Source organism: Heliangelus exortis, chromosome 9 (assembly GCF_036169615.1).
Source record: "Heliangelus exortis chromosome 9, bHelExo1.hap1, whole genome shotgun sequence".
NCBI classification, from domain to species: Eukaryota; Metazoa; Chordata; class Aves; order Apodiformes; family Trochilidae; genus Heliangelus; species Heliangelus exortis.
This window is the reverse complement of record NC_092430.1, coordinates 16408555-16428172: the sequence shown is the minus strand read 5'-3', so window position 1 is coordinate 16428172 and position 19618 is coordinate 16408555. Positions and strand designations below refer to the sequence as shown.

Sequence of the window (19618 nt, the reverse complement as noted above, 5' to 3'; positions counted from 1 at the left end):
TGCCCCTACCGATGGAGCACAGCTCTGGTGGGACACTGTGTACTGCCTAAAACCTCTAATAACACTTTGCAGGGGTTGCCCGGAGGCATTTATGGTTAAGAAGTGTTTAATTGATTACAAAACCATGTAGTGGTGGGGGTTTGCATAATGCTGTCCATGGAGGGGGAGAGATGGGCTTCAAGGGGGGAGCAGGAATTGCTGCTCCAAGGGAAGAGAGGAAGGTGAAATGTAGGGGTGACACAGGGCAACAGGGTGAAGTGAGCCAGGGCATGCCCAAAGCAGAGGAGGGGGCCTGGGGGCTACTCTTTTTCCTCTGGGGATGCTGGTCCCACCTTGGTGGAGCTTCCCTAGCCCATTCAACCCCTCCAAGCATCCTGGCACTGCTGTGCTCATCCTGAAGTGCAGGTATGAAACCCCACTGGCACTCTGGGTGGGGATCCTCAGTGCTCCCAGTTGCAGCTGAGCACTGAGGGGCTTGGTTGACACCCCAGGGGCTGCCCCCAGCCTCACCTCTCCCTGCTTTATAACTTGCTTCTGCTCCTGAGGAAACCTTGAGCCATGTGGGGACTTCTGTTTTGTCCTGCCTTAGGCTGAGACATGTCTCAGCTGCTGATCTTGGTTCCCAGGCTTGTCCCCACAGGCATAGTGGCACCAGTTGGCATTTCCCCACTTGCTGCTCTGTGCCTCCCTTCTCTGCTTGGGGAACAGGTCCTATGGGGTCTGTGGGGAAGCTGCTGTAAGGAACAGAGCCCATGGGATGGCTGTGGGGAGGGCTGCCCTGGGGAGCAGGTCCTTCAGGGATCATGAGGAGGATGCTGTGCCACTGTTAGCAGTGCCACACACTGCTCCAGGCTCAGCTTCCCTACCTGGTGCTGGTGGTTCTGCAGGGTCTTTACCCAGGTCCTCAGGGAAATCATATCCATGCAGGCTGGCCTTTGGGTAACCCCCAACTCATGTCCCACATGAACAGGACACCCAGCCCTTGGGAAGGGGAGGGCACAGCAGGAAGAATGGTGATAGGAACATTGGAAGGAGAGAACTGGGGGCGGGAGGGGACAGTGGCTGCAACCTGCCTCCTTCTGCCATCCCTATAAATAGGAGGGAACAGGAGCTGGATTGCACCTGCAGGACTCCAGCTCTGCAGGAGAGGCAGACAGGGAGGGACAGACGGAGCAGCTCCTCACCACTCTCACCTCTCTTTGAGCTTCCCAGCTCTCTGCCTGCACAAAGGCCCCAGGCATGGGGACCAGGGGATGGACCCTTTCTACCTTCGTGGGATGTTGCATATGGATTCTGCATGGTATGTCCTTTATACTTCTGCTAGCATAGTTGCTACCTGAGCTCTTGCAGGGCACAACAGGTACACTGGTAACATGGTTTTCCCTTCTGGTTGCATTGGAAGCTTCCCCCATGACCAGTCCTTGCAGTACATCGCAGCCAAAGAGCCAGAAAAATGTTTTTTGGGGCAGGCAACACCCTGAAGGGCTGGTTGGAGGCATGGTCCCATGGGAGAGGTGAGAGCATGGCGTGGGAGCCCGTGTGCAGCTACGTACCCTTCCAGCAAGGGAGCCAGGAGCAGCCAGCTGGCAGAGCAGGGCTCTAGGGATGCTCCCATCCCTCCCACGTCCTGAGGAAGAGCAAATCCCCGGTGCTCCATGCTGGGGCCCCTCTTGCACATGCTTCCCGTGAATGGGCGGCGTGGGGTAGACGGCATTTCCTGCTCTTTATGGAAGAATTAAGATAAAACATGGATTTACTGGGGTGTAGTGTGCCAAAGTAACCTGGGGGGACTTGGCTGATGAGCTTTGTTTTCCCTGAGATGAGGAGGGAAGCAGCTGAGCTCCCGTGGCTGAGGGGGGTTGGTGCAAGGAAGTATCTTAGCCCAGGAAGATAGGGAGGATGCATCCTGCAGATGGGGGGGGAAGCGGAGGGCTGGGGGAGGATGGACCCCTCGTGGACTGGTCTGGCATAGGAGGCAATGTTCATTAATGACTCTGGCACAAGTTATCCACAAGCTAATGAATGGAGCTGGCGGTGAGGTTGGAGGCACCTTTGCTGCAGGAGGATCTGGCTGCCTGGCAGGGGGAACCTGATGAACCAGAGCACTGGGCTGGGGAACAGGCTCGGGCTGTCGAGCTGTGGCAAACCCCTCCTGGGTCTCACCCTCAGGGTGCCCTTCATCCCCCCTAATTGCAGCCACCGAAAGCCAAGCGTCAGCAGATCCACCCGGCGCCTCCTGGAGCCAACGGTGGCAGCTTGGTGTGCCCAGAGCCCACATCCCTCTCCTAAAAATAAAACTGGGTGAAACGTTTCTCAGGGGTGCCAGTGAGTGCTGGGAGAAATGCCTGGAATGAGGAAGGGTGTCTCCATTCTCTTTCAGGAAAGCTCCTGGATGTGGGGCAGGATTTTAAGAGCAGGAGGAGAGCTGTAACCAGGGCTTCTTCCTGGGAGCTGCTGAGTACGTTCAGGTGCCCGCAGCCAGCTGGGGGCAAGTGGGACAGAAGGAGGATCTGCCCCCAGGATCCTGCTGTAATTGCAGGGGGTCAGGAGCTGTCTGCAGCCAGGGAATGTTTCACTAAACCCTGGATGTCCTGGCTGCCAAAGCGCTCGGAGTAAAGCGTATTTAAATGTCTCACAGACACACAAAACGTCAAAAAAACCCCAAACAACACAAGCTCTTCACCCCGGATTCTGTCGAAGCAACTGCTCTGGAGGCTGCCCCTGCAGGCAGGCAAGGAGAGCTGAGGCTGTCCTGGGGCGGCAGAGCTCCACAGACACCCCTGGGTACACCCGCTGAACTTGCTGGGTCCCAGCGCTTCCCAGTGCCCAGGCGGCACCACCCGCAGCATCTCTCCATGACATGTGATGAGCTGTGTTCTGTCTCAGCCGGCAGCTGCTGATACCGGCGATGCAAAAAGGCTCCGTGCCGTGCATAAGGCAAAGCCAGGCTGTGCCCCTCTGCTCCTAAGTCAGAGCCTCATAAGGCTTTGGGGTTAAGGCAGTAGTGTTTAAGAAGGGGTGGGACCACCCTGATGATCAGCTGGGAGACCCGCAGCTGAGCCTCCTCCTGCACCAGGTGTAACTCTGCTTTGTGCTTCTCTGCAGGGCTCAGGGCTGCCACTGCCCTCCCTTTCACCACCGAGGAGCCGCTTGCCCCAGGGACATCTATTCCCATCGCAGCAGAGACAGAGAGGCCCTATACCCAGGTGATGGGCACTGCTGAGACAAATATCATGACAGCTGATGCTGAGATGGTCAAGAGCACCCTCATGGGGAGCCCAGAGAGTCCATCCTTCCCTCCTGGGGATGAGCTGGGCACTTCGGTGACAGCAGCAAGTGACTATGGCTCTACAATACCAACTATGACAAATGTGACCAAGCCTCTTAATGCATCTCAAGATACTGAGAGGGGTTCTGCTGCTCACACTACAGCCACGACTGCTGCCACATTCACTGCACAGCACCCTGCTGTCACCCCAGACACAGAACTTGATATCATGGAGGCCACTACTGATGCACCCCTGGGAGCCACCCCTCTTTTTGCAGATGTGAAGGAGTATATCTCTGAGGCAGTGACCAGAGGAGGAGCACAAGATCTAGATCTAGACCACACTACCAGTGCTATGCCCTTCCTCACCGTCCCTTCATCAGCCAGTGCCAACTCCTTGAGCTCCAGTCAAGAGGGCAGGTTGGTTAGTGGGGCCATGGGCATCACCCCAGAGCCAGTGGGGGAAATAGGCTCAGCTGCTGAAGAAAGTCCCTCAGCTTCAGTGCCTGGAGATGCAGGAGATGCAGTGGATGGTGCATCCAGCACATCAGACTCATCCCACCCATCTCCGGAGAGCGTGACAGCATTGGGAAGAGTGGGAAACCCAGGGGAGGCATCCTTCCTACCTGGCCAGGCAGCTCTGAGCCTGACTGCTCCACTGGCACTGGCCAGCAGTGGCGATGGGGATGGGCAGGGAGCTCCTGCTGTGTCGTTGGACACTCCTGGTTCAGCCCCGTTGCTTGCAGACACTGAAGCACCCACAGTGACAGGGGACATGGCCACATTGCTACTGCCTCCCAGGGTTCCCATTGGTGTGCAGAGTGACACGAATTCCCCAGCCCCGGCCACTGGAGAGCAGACACCACCACTTGCTGCTGACCTGCAATCCCCCATGGACACCTCCAGCATTTCTGGGGCTGCTTACCCACCCCTGGGGGCTGGGACCAGCACCCTGCCTACAGCTGACGATGGGGCAGAGATGCCAGTGAGCCCAGGCTTTGGTACTGCACAAGGAGTACCCTTGTCTCCATCCCTTGGAGTGTCCCAGTCATGGGGGACAGAAACTGGTGCTTCCCAGGGAGCTGATGAACCTAGTGATGGCTTGAATTCAGCTTTGGGTGCCCTCAACCCAACATCTTCCATACCTGATGGACTGTCATGGCCCACTGCTGGGGTCTCGGCTCAAGAGGGTGAAGGTGCAGGGGACATGGCACAGGCACAAGGTCCTAGGGATAGCAGTCCCTCTGAAGATACCCAGAGTGATGTGGATCCTTCAGGCTTCAGCACTCAGAAGGATTCTGCCAACACTGGAGAGCTGCCATCTGGAGAAACAGGGAAGGTGACAAATGCAGAACTGTCCCCTCTATCATCTCTTGGGGATGAAACAGGAGCAGCCCCAGCACTGGGACAAACGTCCCCGCCTGATTCTTCACCTTCTGGCAGTGCTGGGCTGGAGTCTGACCTCCTAGGGGCTGAAGGATCAGGGAACCTTCCTGGTGAATCCCCCATCACTCTTGGGGCTCCTTACTCACCCCCATGGTCTGCAGCCAGCCCCGTGTCTGCGGCAGAGCCACCAGTGAGCCCTGACCTCGGTGCTGCCCAGGGAGCAGCTGTGTCTCCATCCCTTGAGGGCTCACAGCCACAGGGAACAGCAGCTGGTGCTGCCCAGGGAGCAGGTCTCCCTGGAGCTGATGGACCAGGCACTGGCTTGACTTCAGAATGGGATGCCTCCAGCTCAACATCTTCTGGACTGGTAGGACCTCCATCACCTGCCCTTGGGCAACAGCTTGGAACAAGCCTGGGTCTGTCAAGAGAAGAGGGCCTTGGAGCTGGCACAACAGAGCAGGCACTGGGAGGAGGAGGCAGTGAGACAGGGTTTGAGCCATCCCTGGGCTCTGCTGCAGGCAGTGGGACAGCAGCTGGATTGGATCAAGTGCTTGGTGCAGGTTCCTTGTCTGGTCTTGCCTCTCCCAGTGATCTTGTTGTGGAACCCTCTGTTTCAAGAGGTGATGAAGAAGGACCCATGCCAGCCACAGGCCCTGGCCTTGACAGCCTCTCTGTGTCCTCTCTGGACAGTGAAACTGTCCCAGTCCTTGCTCCAGCACAGGAGACTGATAGCACAGGGGATGCAGTACCAGCAGAAAACACAGAGGTAGAAAGTCCTTACACAGAGGCAAGTCCTTCAGGCTTCAGCACTCAGAAGGATTCTGCCAACACTGGAGAGCTGCCATCTGGAGACATAGGGGAGGTGACAAATGCAGAACTGTCCCCTCTATCACCCCTTGGGGATGAAGCAGGAGCAGCCCCAGCACTGGGACAAACGTCCCCGCCTGATTCTTCACCTTCTGGCAGTGCTGGGCTGGAGTCTGACCTCCTGGGGGCTGAGGGAACAGGGAACCTTCCTGGTGAATCCCCCATCACTCCTGGGGCTGCTTACCCACCCCCAGGCTCTGCAGCTGACCTCGGTGCTGCCCAGGGAGCAGCTGTGTCTCCATCCCTTGAGGGCTCACAGCCACAGGGAACAGCAGCTGGTGCTGCCCAGGGAGCAGGTCTCCCTGGAGCTGATGGACCAGGCACTGGCTTGACTTCAGAATGGGATGCCTCCAGCTCAACATCTTCTGGACTGGTAGGACCTCCATCACCTGCCCTTGGAACAAGCCTGGGTCTGTCAAGAGAAGAGGGCCTTGGAGCTGGCACAACAGAGCAGGCACTGGGAGGAGGAGGCAGTGAGACAGGGTTTGAGCCATCCCTGGGCTCTGCTGCAGGCAGTGGGACAGCAGCTGGATTGGATCAAGTGCTTGGTGCAGGTTCCTTGTCTGGTCTTGCCTCTCCCAGTGATCTGGTCGCAGCACCCTCTGTTTCAGATTCAGCCAGCCCAAGTGCCCTCGGAGGAGCAGGCAGTGCTCCTGGAGCTCCACAGCCTTTCCTGGGTGCTGGGCTTGGGGTCCCTCCTGCTGCAGAAAAAGGGGCAGGTGAAGTGGCTGGTAATGGAGGGTCTCTGGAGCAGTCCCAGGTCCCTGCTGGAGGGGAACCTCTTGGTTCAGGAGCCCCTGCTGGAGCCATGTTGCAGTCTGCATCTTCTTCCACATCTCTGGAAGGATCTTTGTTGCTTGGGATGGCTGGTGAAACTGCCAATGGAGCAAGCCTTCCAGGAGCCGGTGGGACTGGCAATGGCTTGAGCACAGGCTTGGAGGCTGCTGGCCCTAAGGAATTCCCTGTGTCCACCTCTGGCATCCAGAGTGGTGTTGACCTTGGACTTTCTGGTGCAAAACTGAGCCAAGTCAATGTAGTGGAGCTGCCTGGAGGAGCCTTGGTGAATGGAGGACCTTCCCCTGTTGCCAAACTGGGAGAGGGAACAGGACCCGTTGTACAGACTGCACCAGAATCACTGGCCCCATCTATCCCTTCCTCCCCCAAAGGGACACAGCCCCTGGTCCCAGTGGCTCCAGGTGGCAGTGGTGTCTCCAGTGGCATAGCCACCTCGATGGCTGCTCCTCTACTTTCTCCTGGGCATGAGCTGAGCTCAGGGCTGGCACCCAGTGGAGACACCAACTCTACCCCTGGCACCCAGAGTGGGGGCAGACCCCTGGTGCCAGAGGCACAGGGTGGGCTGGCAGGAGAGGCTGGAGTTGTTCAGACATGGTCTCTTGAAGATGAGGAGGATTCAGGGATGGTGTCAACTTTAGAAGAAGCATCCCCCCGTGCCCCTGCATCCCCCAATGCTGCCCTAGCACTGCCTTCTGCTCCACAGAGAGAAAACACTGCAGAGGGGACATCTGCAATCCCTGGACTTTCTACTCCACTTTTGGGATGTGAGTCAACAGTGGGGTCCTCTGCAGGGGGAGAGGGAGAGCTGGGGGCTGCTGCTCTGGGGGGGTCTACCCTGCTCCTGCCTCCCCACCAGCTGGGAAGCCCTGGAAGCCCCTCCAGGGATGCTGACAGCCCCCTGCCTAGGGAAGTGAGTGCCTTGCTCCCCATGGTGTTGTCAAGTCGAAGGGACATGACTTGGCTCCTTCCCAGCACCACTGGAGCTGGGGCAGGTGTGGAGACCCTTGCTCACTCCCCACTGGGGCAGAGCCCAGGGCTCCCTGACCTTCCTCCCATTGGGATAGCTGCTGGTAGCCCTCCATCTAAGAACCCAGGGCCAGGACCTACTGGTGGCTCATCACCTGCTGCCCTACAGCCATTCCTGGGGGGTGAGCTGGCCACCAGCATGGCCAACAGAGCACCTGCTGCTCATGGGTCAAGGCTCCCTACAGCCATCACAGGCCAGAGGGGAGCCACTGTGCTTCCAGCTGTGTCTTGCAACTCAGCCACTGCCCACCCAGCCCTGCCAGATGCCCTCTCCAGGGGCAGGGAGGGACTCCCCAGGCCAGGAGCAGCCACTGTCACCTCCCATGCATCATCCCCTGTGTTTTCAGCTCCACCAGGAGGGCCAGTGGCTGCCCCAACCCTACTGTAGGAGACAAACCTTTCTCGGGGCACGGCGCTTCGAAGTCAAACAGGTGTTCTTGCCAAGGTGCACAAACAGAGCTCTGATCTTGCTGCCTTTAGACCTGGCCAGCCTTGTTCAATGCTTCTGCTCCAGACGCAGCTCACCTCCTCCTCTGGCTGCTCAAGAGTGAGCTGAACATGCATTAGGAAGCTCACCTTTTATTGCCCCCCAGTCCTGCTCATGCACAGCTGGGGTCAGCCCTAATTGGGCACAGGTGGGCTTAACACAATCTCCCGCCTCCCGCCTCATAATTAGCAACACCTGATTGCCTCATTTCACTACACCCTACTGCCTGGCCCTGCAGGTATGTGATGCTCGTGGGGCAGCCTGGGCTGGAGGAGCACATCTGGCCTCCTGACAGACCATGCTGGGGGACATTCAGTATCCAGAGACCCAGAGGGCTATTTGAGGCCAGGACCCCTGGGGGAGATGCACCATGTGAGACTTGTGTGCAGGCTGAGCCTGTCTTCAGCTGATCCCATCAGCTGGAAAGCTCATCCTCTCCAAATGCGTTGCTTTATTTAACAGACATAGATGTGGAGCTGGAGGCTGTAAACACCTCTAGAAAGGGCTGTGGGTGTTCAATTCCTTGTCACCTCCTTACCCCAGTCCTGTACAATGATTTTCCCCTCCAAATGGAGGTCCTTCATTGTGGTGGCCAAATGGAACCAGTGAGGAGCCAGTGACCACAAAGGTCAGCACGGCAGTTTTGGAACAGCTGTGTACAGTAAGGCAGTGAAAGGGGTGAGAGCAAAGTCCTGCAAGGGGAAGTGACATGCAGGGTGTCCCAGGTGGCTTGTTGACAATGTCCTCCTATCATCCTGCTGCTGAGGCTATGTCCCTTTGGAAGCAAAATCATTCCAGGCCTTTGAGGTTTTGGTACACACCAAAGGCTTTGCTTTCAGTGTGATCTGGGGTTTTATTGTTTTTGGTTTTGTTTTTTTTCCAGTTCCAGCTGTGCCCCTCTACAGTTACGGAGCGAGAGAAAATGACCAGGAGTATGTGGAAAGGAGGGTGGATTTCAACTCTCCACTTTTCAAGCCTGAGACTGGATTCCCATTTGGGAAAACCCTGCGTGACTCTCTCTATGTGAGTCTGCCTTGGCTTGACTTGCTGCTGGGAAAGCAGCTGCCCCCTGAAGCCCAGGGGAGGAAGCAGGGGCCAGGTTCCTGGGATAGAACCCTTGTGTGGGTGGATCCATTGGAGTGCTGCTGGGATATGTTTGCAGCAGGAGGTGGCTTTGTGGCCACTTAGGCAGTGGTGGGTGGTGGCCTGCTTTGGGAGTTGCTCAAATTTGGCTTGGAGATGGTAGGGTGGCCACCCCATGCTGGAGGTCCTGCCAGATCTGACCTCAGCTGATGGAAGGATCCCTCTGTTCAGTTTACAGACAATGGACAAATAATTTTCCCATCCTCGGACAGCAATGTCTTCACATACCCCAACCCTCCTTCCCGAGGATTCAATGGCCATGAAGAGGTTCCCATGATTGCTGTGTTTTGGGACAACGCCGACTTCTCCAGAGGTGTCGGCACCACCTATTACCAGGTGGGTGAAGCCACCCAAGTACATGGTTGCATGAAACACCTTTTTGTGATAAGTTTATCACCTAGTCTGTGATAGAAACCCTCTTGAGATATGTAACTGACAGAGCCTCTGAGCAGCATTTCCCTTTTCTGGGCAAAATCTCATCCTGACCCTCAGTTGCAGTGCTCTGAGCACGACCCAAGTCTAGACCCATCTTTGCCCTACTGGTAGTTAATGCAGATGTGGCTGTACCCAACCTGCAGGAGTTCCTCACCCTTGACACAGCTAAACCTCCATTTGTCCGGGATGTGGAAGCGAAGATTCGTCGGTACCTGAGGTCCTCCTACTCTGCAGCCTGGACCCTGAAGATCACCTGGGAGAAGGCACCTGCCTACACTGCACGGACTGACACCCGGAGGGTAAGGGGCTGATGGAGCTCAAAGGCTAGATGAAGTGTCAAAAAAACCACCAAGGTGATGGGCAATCACCTTCTGTGTGCCTGAAATTGAGGAACAGTTTTGTGAAAGAAAGTGAGGCTTCAAGTTTCTGGCCAAAAGAATTGGACTGTGATTATGTTTTGGTCGTTTTCATTTCCTGGGAGGGGATATCTTGAGTTGAACTCTCCCTGCTCTGAACTGTCCTCTTTGATGTACTGTGAGTTTATTGTGCACCAGAAAGATTTCTTCAGTAGCACAAAACTGGGTGACTTTGAGGCTTCTCATGAAGCAGCATCAAAGTGAAAACATCACATTTTGCATGCAAAAACTGAACCAGCCCAGGCTGCATTTGCATTGCACATCAGGTCCTCAGCCCTGTTGTTCCCCAGTGAGCAGTGACCCACATCCCTAATTTTAAACCCAGTAGCTTTGTTTGGTTTCTTATCTGTCTGCAACACTTCTCCTTAGACGAACACATACCAGGCTGTCCTCACCACTGATGGCTTCAGGTCCTACATCCTTATGCTGTACCAGGAGGGAGGCATGGGATGGGATTACACCAGGCTGGCTGCCACCAACGTGCTCATCGGCTACACCAGGTACAGCAGACTCAGCACTCTGCCCCTGCCTCTGAGCACTGGGCTGCATCCCACTCCCAACTCTGGATCATTTAATCTTCCTTCCCATGTCCCATGAAGTGCCCTGCAGGGACAAGGGCAGCCTATCTGGGGTCTGCAGGCCCATACAGACAGACATATGGGGGTCTCACAACCAAATTTTCCTCGTTAGTAGCTGGAGCATGCTGCAGCATGCTGGGTTTTGCTGGGCTGTGCTTGCTGTAAGATCCACTCATCCCTTTGGGGTGCCGGGCCCGTGGCATCCTGGTGGTTTGGGTGGAAGGAGTAGAGGATAGGGGATGTTTGTTGAACTTTGCACAAGTCAAGGGAAAGGATTTCCGCTGCTTGGCTGGAGCAGTTGCTTCCTGCCTCCTCACATTACGTCTTGCCCCTGCACACTGTCCCCGGGGTCTGCTCCTGTGCTGCAGCTGGGTAAGGAAAAGGTGGCTGGGACGGGAAGTGCGGGCGGCACTGGCATGTGTGTGTCTGTCTGTCTGTCTGTCTGTACACTTGCCTGCACACAACTGCTCCTAAGTGTCTACTCCAAATCACCCTGCAAGATGCTGGAAACTGTAGAAGCTGCTTGCAGGAGTCTTGAGATATCCACAGGTTGACTCATGATGCAGCAGGAGCTGCAGGATCAGGGCGGCTGAAGGGCAGACTGAGGCTGGGGCTGGGATAACCCTGCCTGGAAAGAACAACCCCTGATTTCCTCCCTTTCCTCTGCATGCAGTGGGGATGGTTCTTACCGCAACGATGACCTGACTCGAAGACCTCCAGCAGATAAATATCGCCCTGACCAGTTCAGGGGCTACAACTCAGGTAGTGCTGCAAAGCCAGGGAGGGTTCAAGCAGCCCCTTGGGTGGTCAGGGAAGGGCTGCATGGAGAGAGGGGTATTCCCAGGAGATGAAATCCAGCCTGCCACCATGACAAGGCTCTCACTGAGTTCACTGAGGCCAGACTTACCTCTCAAAGACATAAAAGGCTTCCCCTGGGTACCTGCCATACCCTGAGGCTTAAGCATTTTTGATGTCTTCATGGACACTCTTTGTTGCAATGGTTCTGTCCCAAGGTTTTCTTCTTTGGCCTCTCCCACTTTTTCCCTGCTGCTGGACAACTGTTAAGCATGGGGGTCCAATGGCTGGGGGTCAATGTGGGCTTAGTTTCCAACATCAGTCTAAGTTTTCGCCTTGAGCCAAAATTGCCCCCTTGTGCTCCCCATGGCTGGAGGTGACAGCTCATGTTTTCTCTCCCTGCCCAGACATCCGTGGGCTGTGGATTTACAAGCTGGAGAGCCGTGTGGGTGTTAACTACCGGATGAAGTGCCTGGCATGGACCGGGCAGCAGCAAGAACCACAGATGTGGAGCCAAGATCTGCCTGCCTGCCCCTGCTCCTTGCAGCAAGGGCAGCAGGACCCACGCTTCAAGAGCAGCCGCAGAGGCAAGTGGACACACAGCTTCCCCACCCTCCTCGTCTCCAACCTGTCCATCCCCATCTTCCCTGCAGGTGTGGCTGGGGTCCCTCCTGGATGGGTGGGCAGGAGACCCCAAGAAAAATGGGAGGTGGGCTGCTCTTCCCTGCAGAGACAGGGAAAATGGGGAGGACTGAGGGCTGAGCTGTCCTTGTCTTGTTAGGCTGGACAGACCTGGTCTAAGCTTCATGGGGACAGTGTGGATGGAACCTCTCCCAGCACAATGCTCTCATCTTGGGGGACCACTTGAGTAGTCTCCACCAGTCTCTCCAATCTACCTGTAGCACCAGGGATTGTGTGGTGGGAGTGATGAACAGCAAGGAGCCAGCCCTGGCCATGCTCCTTGCCCTGGGGCGGGAATGCTGACCGGGAAGAGCTGTGCTGTGGCTCAGTGCTGTCCTGTTGCAGGCTGGTGGACTGCCCGTATCTCCATGCTGCACTCCTCCTCTCCCAACCAGCACGGCGCTGGAGTCCGCTGCCTGTACGACAGCCAGAGCCAGCTCATCGAGGGGAGGCAGGAGAGGTACTGGAGGTCCTCCAGGCAGGCATCCCCATACCGTGGTAAGCACAGACAGCCTACACATTGCTGTAGCCTGTAATTAGTTTTAATCTCTGTGTCACTATATTTCCTGCCATGCTGTTGCCCTCTGAAAGAGAGTGGACCTGCCAAAAGCTGAGGCTTGAACTCTGCCTTCCTGGAACCAGCTAGTCTCCCTCTATTTCTCCCCTAACTCTAATTTTTGCCTCCAGACCAGGAGCTGAAGTTGTACGACTGGTGCTGTAACCAGGCAGGCAGTGCCCACCTCTGCACCCGCTACAACAAGAAGAGACCCAAGATCGGCTGTGACGGATACCAATCACCCAGCACAGGTGGGTTTGCAGCCCAGGTGATGCTGTTCTGCTGCTCAAGGCTGGAAGAGGAACACCCCAGCCATCCCATGGTTGACACTGCAGGATCCCTGGGCAGACAAGAGGCTTCTGGAGTGCTCACATGTGGGTTGTTCTCTGCCCTGAGCTGTGCGGGGTTGTGGGAGCATCTCCCTTGCACATAACCACTGCCATAATCTGGGTGTTGAGAGCAGCACGGGAATGGAAGGAGGGCAGTAGCTAATGCAGTTATAGGTGTGAACTGATGGGCTTTCTTGCAACCCCCAGCAGGTTCCTCAGAGGAGGTAGATAGTGACTCGGAGGAGCAGAGAGGTGAGCAGGTTTGGAGAGCTCCTCTCCTCTGGCCCCTTCCCTCTACCTGGAAATTCTGCCAGGGCTCCCAGGTTGCCCCAGGACCCTGGAGAGGAGGTGGTCAGGCAATCCTTGTTTCATCTTCTTTGCAGATGGAGAGGATGAGTAACTGGGATGTTGCACATCTACAACACTGTCCAGGCCATGGCTGATCCTCTGAGTCCTTTGCTCCTGCTCAACTGCTGTGTACCCCTGTTCCCCCCAGCACCCATCACCCCTGCCCATCTTGCAGGGCAGCTCACATGTTTCTAGCCCAGATTTGTCCCAAGGAGTCAATTGCTTTAGTTGCCCTTCTACAGCTGCTGCTGAGTGGATGCCTGTGGGCACCTTCTTCCTGGTGGGCAGATGGGCAGGTATGCCCCATGGTGTCCACCACCTCCTGTCCTCTGCCTCCTGCTGTGCCTCCCACAGTGCAGGATGAGGATGGCCCCCTGGCACCCAGGGAACAGGCTTTTTGCACCTTGTGGGTATCAACTGCGGCCAACAGTGCACCAGGATCACCCCGTGAGCTGGTCCTTCCTTGTCCCTAGATGTCCCTCCCTGGGCAATCCCCAAGCCTTGTGCCCAGGATTCTCTGGATCAAGCCATAGTGTGCCTGGCACCTTTGTTGGGTGTGTAAGGGCAAAATTCAACCCCATAATGAGAAAAGTTGGGACAAAAATAATTTTTTTATGCAAAAGAGAGCATCTGCCTTTCTTAAAAAAACCCAACAAACCTTGTAAAATCTTGTTTGTTCAATAAAATCTCCAAGGGGTATGAGCATCATTAAACCAGCCAGCCATGTCCTCTGATGAACCGGGATGGGAGGTGGTATTGGGGACGGTGGCATTGCAGGATGCTGCTGCCCTCCCAGCTGGGGCTGGGGATGTGAGTGCCCAGAATGCAGCTGAGCAGGGTGCTGGGGCAGAGAGGTTGGAGCTGGGGTCTGGCAGGCTCTGACACACTCTCCTTGGGTGCAGCATCTCCCTCCAAGCAGGGGTGAAGGCCTGTGGGGTGTTTGTGGGGATCTGAGCTCCTGTGAGTGGAGCCTGGAAAGGGCAGTGGGGGAGGCTTGCAGCTTTACAGGGGGAATGAGGGGATGGACTAATAAAAAACAAACAAACAAGCATATATCCATCTTCTCTTTGGCCTTGGGGACAGGACGAGCAGAAAGCAGGGACTTGAGAGTTGATCTTAGAGGTGTTTCCTAGCTGTGACAATTCTGTTATTCTGTGAGAGCTCAGTGACAGGGAAGCAGGACTGGCACATGAATACCGTGAGGTACAGGCAACTTACTCAGCAGCAACTTACTCATCATCTTTGTTTTATTTTATGTTGTTTCCTAATGGGCTATACTGGGTGCACTGCCCCACCTGACACTGCTGTTGGTCGCTCTGCTGGGTCCAGTTCCATTGCACCAGAGCACACCCTGGTGCAGACACACTCAGGGACTATTCTGGTTGCCTTTGCCATTCTTCAGGGGAAGGTGAAATCCTCTCCCAAGAGGATTGGGGTGAAATCTGGCTCCAAGAGCAGGCAGCAGGGCTGGAAGCAGTGTCTGGCTCCTCTGTGATCCCACAGGAGCTGGGGCTGGGCTGGTGGCAGGTTAGGGCTGCTGGTGGGGCTGGCTTGGAGGTCTGACCTGGGGTCTTTGGATCTTTATCTGTGAAGAAGGAAAAGACCATTCTGTGCTGCTGGCACTGCATGTGTCTGCTCTTTGTTATGAGCTCAGGCAGCAGTGCAGACACCATCCCTGATGCTCCAGGAGAAGACACGGCTCCTGGGCATCTCTGTAGCACTGGGACAGGAGACTGGTCCCCAGGCCACAACCTCCACCCTGGCCAGGGACAAACACCATGGGGCAGACCTGAACCGAGGGGTCGATGGTCTGGAGCTGTGGTTTCCAACACATTCCTGGGGAGAGAGGCTGGGGGGCCTCTGCCAGTCCTGCAGTCATGAGAGCTGGAGTGGAGGAGATGAGCAGGGCTTGAAGAAGACCAGAGTGAAGCAGAGCCAGGGTGGCGGAGTTTGCAAAGAGATACTCACAGGAGAAGGACCGTGGCTTCCAGAAGGTTTCCTGGGCCCTAGAAGGTGGGGGTTAGAAAAGGAATGACATGTCAGGGGGATCTGGGGGAGCCCCTGCATGGTCTCAGTGCCTGGCTTTGATGGCAGAGGGGAGGCTACTAGAGAGGGAAAAGCCCCAGTTGTTGAGCACACACAATTTCTTGCCCTGCAAATGAACAGAAGTGTTTCCCAGCTCCAGGGAGCTGGCAGTGGGGCAGGACACACCTCTGACCAGCACAGGGGGCTTGGGGCACTGAACTTTCCCTGATCATGGATGCTACATCAGGACCAAGGGCTGGGTTGGAGGCAAGGAGGTGCTGGTGCTTTCAGCCCAGCCTTGCACCTTGACAGCTTGGAGAGCAATGGTTGGGTCAAAGGATGTGTTATGAAGAGGATGGAGAAGACCATGTTCCTGCAGAGCTCCGGGACTTCACTGGGCAGTTGGTAAGAGGTGTTGGAGCTGTGACTCATTAGGCTTAGTTCAATCCAGTGCTATTAGCATTTTGTTGAGGTTGTAGGAGATGGCAATGAGAAGGGGTGCTCCTTGGATCCTGATGCAGAGATGGTGCCCAACCTACCATGTGAGTCTGTCCCATTAGATACTCAAACTGATACCTAGGTGACTTCTACTCACTGTTGCCATGGTGGTGGAGTTGTACTGGTCAGCAAAGGCCACAAAGTTGGTGGCCTGGGCTATGCCAGTCTGGGCTGTGCGACCTTGCAGAATGAAGCTGGTCCGGGCATCACTAGCCAGCAGCAGGACAAAGTCACCAAGCCCACTGAAGGTGTAGGTGAGTCCATCCAAGGTGGTGATGTGGGGGTCCCCGAAGGCACTAGCTGGTGTCCAAAGGAAATGGACCCATTTTGAGGAGTGGAAGAAAAGCAAATGTCTGTGCCACTGCACAGAGGAGTGCAGCCCCGAGTGCTGCTCTGGGCTCATCAGCCCCCCACCAAGATGCTGCAAAACGTGGCTAATGCATGGGGCCCCTGTACAGCCATGCCACCCACTCAGGACCCTGGCATGGAGAAGATAGAGCCCTGGGGACTCACCGGGGTGGGTGGCAGGTATCCCTCGCAGCCCACCCTGGGCCTCTTCTCAGCAAACCTGGCACAGAAGAGAGGCTTCTCCACACGCCGGCAGCACCAGTCGAATGCCTCCAGTTCCTCATCTGTGGGGAAAGCAGCTGGGTGCTGGAGGGTGGCAGAGTGCTCAGTGATGGGGTGTTTTAGGGTGAGGGAACTCTGGTGCCCACTTACCAGCCCCATAGCAGGTGGGCAGGCTCCACACTCTCTCCTGCCAACCTTCGAGCAAGCTCCCCTTCCGGTACAGACACCGCACCCCGGCTCCGTATGGGCTGGGGGATGCAGTTTGCAGCATCCTCATGGAGGGGTCTGCTGGCCCTAAAATGGTGGAGGGGGATCATGGATGCTCCCTGAGTGGTAGGGGACAATTTACTGTCCCACCACCCCATGTAGGGGCCCATGCTCAGCACCTCTGCTCCAGCGGTAGCGGAGGTCCAGCTCTGCCTGTGGCTGGGAGCAGGGGCATGGTGGCAGCTCGTTGTTCCAGGTGGCCGGTGCTGGTTCCGTGTCCAGCCACTCCAGGCACTGCAGCCTGTAGTTCACCCGGGACCCAATGTCCAGCCTGTATATCCACAGCCCACACACATCTAGGGAACCACAGAACAGCACATCTTGGCTGGGATCTCACCTTGTGCCAAGGGGAATCCCGTGGGACAACCATCCCCAGCAGTTGACCTCAGATGAGGTCTGCAGGCTCCCTCTAGAGCCAGCGTGGCTGTGGCAAGCCACAGCAGGGCATGGGACACCTGTACTTTGTTCTTTGTTCTCTCCACCTCTTGGTGAAGAACATAGCTCCCACCATCCCCACCTACCCCAAGGGCTCCTCAGTGCCATACAGATACTGGGGACATGTTCCTGGAGTGGAGAACATGGCTCCCTTTATCCCCACCCACCGTGTGGCCTCCCCGGTGCTGTACCAGTGCCAGTGCTGCTGTGCTGGTCAGGTCAGTACTTGACAGCTTGTGGCTTTTGAGTCAGTTGATTATTCTGGGCATAGTCATCACCACTGTGTGGAGAGAAGAGGTTTGAGGCCACCATTCCAATGCAAGCTGCCTCCTCCATAGGGGAGTTAGGGTGAGAACTGCTGTGGTTTGCAGGACAGAGGGTTCAAACAGAACAAGGTTGCTCCAGGCGTGGGACCTGGGCTCTCCTCCAACAACCCTGACATAGTGCTGGGCAAAATTCCTGCTGTCTCAAAATGCAGCCACACATATGCACAACACCTGGAGAAGCCAATCAGCACGTTGCCTGCAGCCAGCTCTGTGTAGTTCCACCTCATCCCACCATCCTGGTAAAGCAGCAGGGCAAAGGAGTGGTCCCCGCTGGTGGTGAGGACCGCCTGGTAGGTGTTTGTCTGGAGAAAACCAAGGCACACCCTTAGCACCCCCAAAACCTACCCTGCCCTCCCCACAGTGCAGACAGAAGCAGTGAGGCCCAAAACACAGGAGATAATCAGCTTGTGACAAAGGACCAGTGCCAGTTTCCTCCATCACCTGACTGCCCTAGTGCTCACCCGAGTGTCATCCTGCCAGGATGGATATGCTGGAACCTTCTCCCGTGTCACCTTCAAGGTCCATTTTGCTATGTAGGGGGTTTTCAGATATTTCTCAATCTTCGCTTCCACATCATGGACAAGAGGGTTTTGGATAGAGCTGAGGGTGGAGTACTCCTGTTGGTTGGCAGGAGAAAGGGTTTAATGGGTGAGCCAGAAGCTCACCTCTCCCAGGAGAACATCTTTGATGAACCTGACCTGGTACCAGGTGGTGCCAACACCCTGGGAGAAATCTGCGTCGTCCCAAAAGGCAGCCACCGTTGGCAAACCCTCCCAGCCACTGAAGCCCTGGGGAGGTGGGTTGGGATTGGAGGGAACGTAATTATCCGTGGGTGGGAAAATGATCTGTCCGTTATCTGTAAACTAACCAAAAATAACTTGTTAATTGCCAACACCGCAGGCAGCTCCTGCCCAGCCCATGTGGCTTTTAGCCTCCCTGGGCAAGCAGGGACCTGTCATTTTAAATTGCAGAAAAAATTAATGTTCAGATAAAATTTGGTTTCTGCTCAATTTCTGTTGGGTTTTTTCTACCAAAGAGGTTGAACATCCCTCACATGCTCAGTGAAGAGGAAACTCACATAAAGAGCATCCCTCAGTGACTTTCCAAAGGGGAACCCAATCTCTGGCTTGAACAGAGGGGAGTTAAAATCCACTGTCCTCTGGATGCACTCTTGGTCTCCTCCCTCTGTTCCAAAAGGGTAGAGCGTGGCTGCTGGCACTGACATGGGAGAGAAATTAATTAAAAAGGAGAAAAAATATTCACATCTGTTCCATCTTTCTTACAGCCATAGAAAACTCACTGTCTGGACCAGCACTCTGATGGATTCTACACTCATTTTAAATAAGTTTTTAAACCAGTTTTTAACTTGGAATAGGATGCTCTCAGCTGGGCTCTTTTACCTTTCCCCACCAATCTGGCAGCCCAACATGCAACACAGACAACTCAACCAAGGATGTACCTTCAGCCATCATGGTGCTGGGCTGGCTGACAACCTCTTCCAGATCTTTGCTTTGGGAAAAAGAAAATCTACTTACTCAGGAGCCCAAGGGGGGGTTGGGGCTCAGGAGATGGATTTCTGTGGCCAGCAGTTGTGTGGGAGGATGTTCCTGGTGCTGGTACCAGTCCCCTCTGTGTCCCAAAGGCAAGAGCTGGGGTAGTGGCAGGGCTAGTGGTGGCTGCTGGACTCCCTGGTGGCATGGTGCCTGGGGCACCTTCCACTTCCTTGGCTGGGCCCACTGGGGCTGTGGGTGCAGCAGTTACTGTGCTGCCTGCATCAGTGTGCATGGTGCTGCCCAGAGAGATGGTCAAGGTGCTGCCTGTGGTGACAACTCTGTTCTGCCCCCTGGCAGATGTCCCCAGGAAGGTTGTGGTGCTGGGAGGCGATGTAATCTCTGCTTGTCCCAGGGCATGGCTGGTGACAGTCGTGGGAGAAGTGTCCCCTGTTGCTGGCTCCGAGGGGACCCGTCCATCTTCTTTCCCCCCTGCAGCACCAGCACTAGGGGCAGCTGAGGGGTCTGTCACTGGCTCCTCTGCTGGGCCGTGCAGGCTGGGCTGGGGGGAGCCAGGCACCACAGCAGCAGGGCTGGGACCAAGGACATGCCAGGACCTGGCAGTTGTCTCTATAGTGGGAGTAGGAGTTGCTGGGGATAGGACAGGGTGCTGGTCTCCACCTGCTGTGTTGTGTGTGACAGCAGAGAACAGGGCACTGCTGGTGGCCTTTGTCATGGCAGATGGCGCAGCTGTGGTGGCCTCACTCACTGTGAAGGTCTCCCTGATGGCTGAGGTGGCTGATAGGGTGGTGTTGCTGGTGGAGATGTTGGTGGCTGGCATGGTGGCTGGGCTAGTGCCAGTGGTATTGGAGACAGACATGTGGCTGCTCCTGCTGC

The 19618-nt window shown here is 55.9% G+C and overlaps 2 protein-coding genes across 4 annotated transcripts; one reads left to right on the top strand and one right to left on the bottom strand.

Moving 5' to 3' along the window:
• The first annotated feature begins 1131 nt into the window (after positions 1 to 1131).
• Positions 1132 to 13732, top strand: LOC139799878 (mucin-4-like). Of its 3 annotated transcripts, none has more exons than XM_071752385.1 (12): positions 1132 to 1300; positions 3106 to 7080; positions 8713 to 8852; positions 9144 to 9308; positions 9551 to 9706; positions 10193 to 10323; positions 11075 to 11163; positions 11604 to 11783; positions 12223 to 12375; positions 12565 to 12684; positions 12973 to 13014; positions 13146 to 13732. In XM_071752385.1, the coding sequence occupies exons 1-12, from the start codon at positions 1240 to 1242 to the stop codon at positions 13160 to 13162; spliced, it is 5229 nt and encodes a 1742-aa protein (XP_071608486.1). In that variant the 5' UTR covers positions 1132 to 1239; the 3' UTR covers positions 13163 to 13732. The 3 variants fall into 3 exon arrangements, with proteins under 3 accessions (XP_071608486.1, XP_071608485.1, XP_071608487.1); XM_071752384.1 differs by having other exon boundaries at positions 12970 to 13014; positions 13146 to 13304; XM_071752386.1 differs by lacking the exon at positions 12973 to 13014 and having other exon boundaries at positions 13146 to 13304.
• A 2266-nt stretch (positions 13733 to 15998) lies between these two features.
• MUC4 (mucin 4, cell surface associated) lies at positions 15999 to 19612 on the bottom strand. The gene is made up of 9 exons (XM_071752383.1): positions 18767 to 19612; positions 18310 to 18449; positions 17930 to 18094; positions 17693 to 17848; positions 17403 to 17533; positions 17097 to 17185; positions 16590 to 16766; positions 16354 to 16497; positions 15999 to 16265 (listed from the first exon to the last, which is right to left on the bottom strand). Exons 1-6 carry the CDS (start codon positions 19599 to 19601, stop codon positions 17125 to 17127), a joined length of 1488 nt encoding a protein of 495 aa, XP_071608484.1. The 5' UTR covers positions 19602 to 19612; the 3' UTR covers positions 15999 to 16265; positions 16354 to 16497; positions 16590 to 16766; positions 17097 to 17124.
• Between the last annotated feature and the right edge of the window lie 6 nt (positions 19613 to 19618).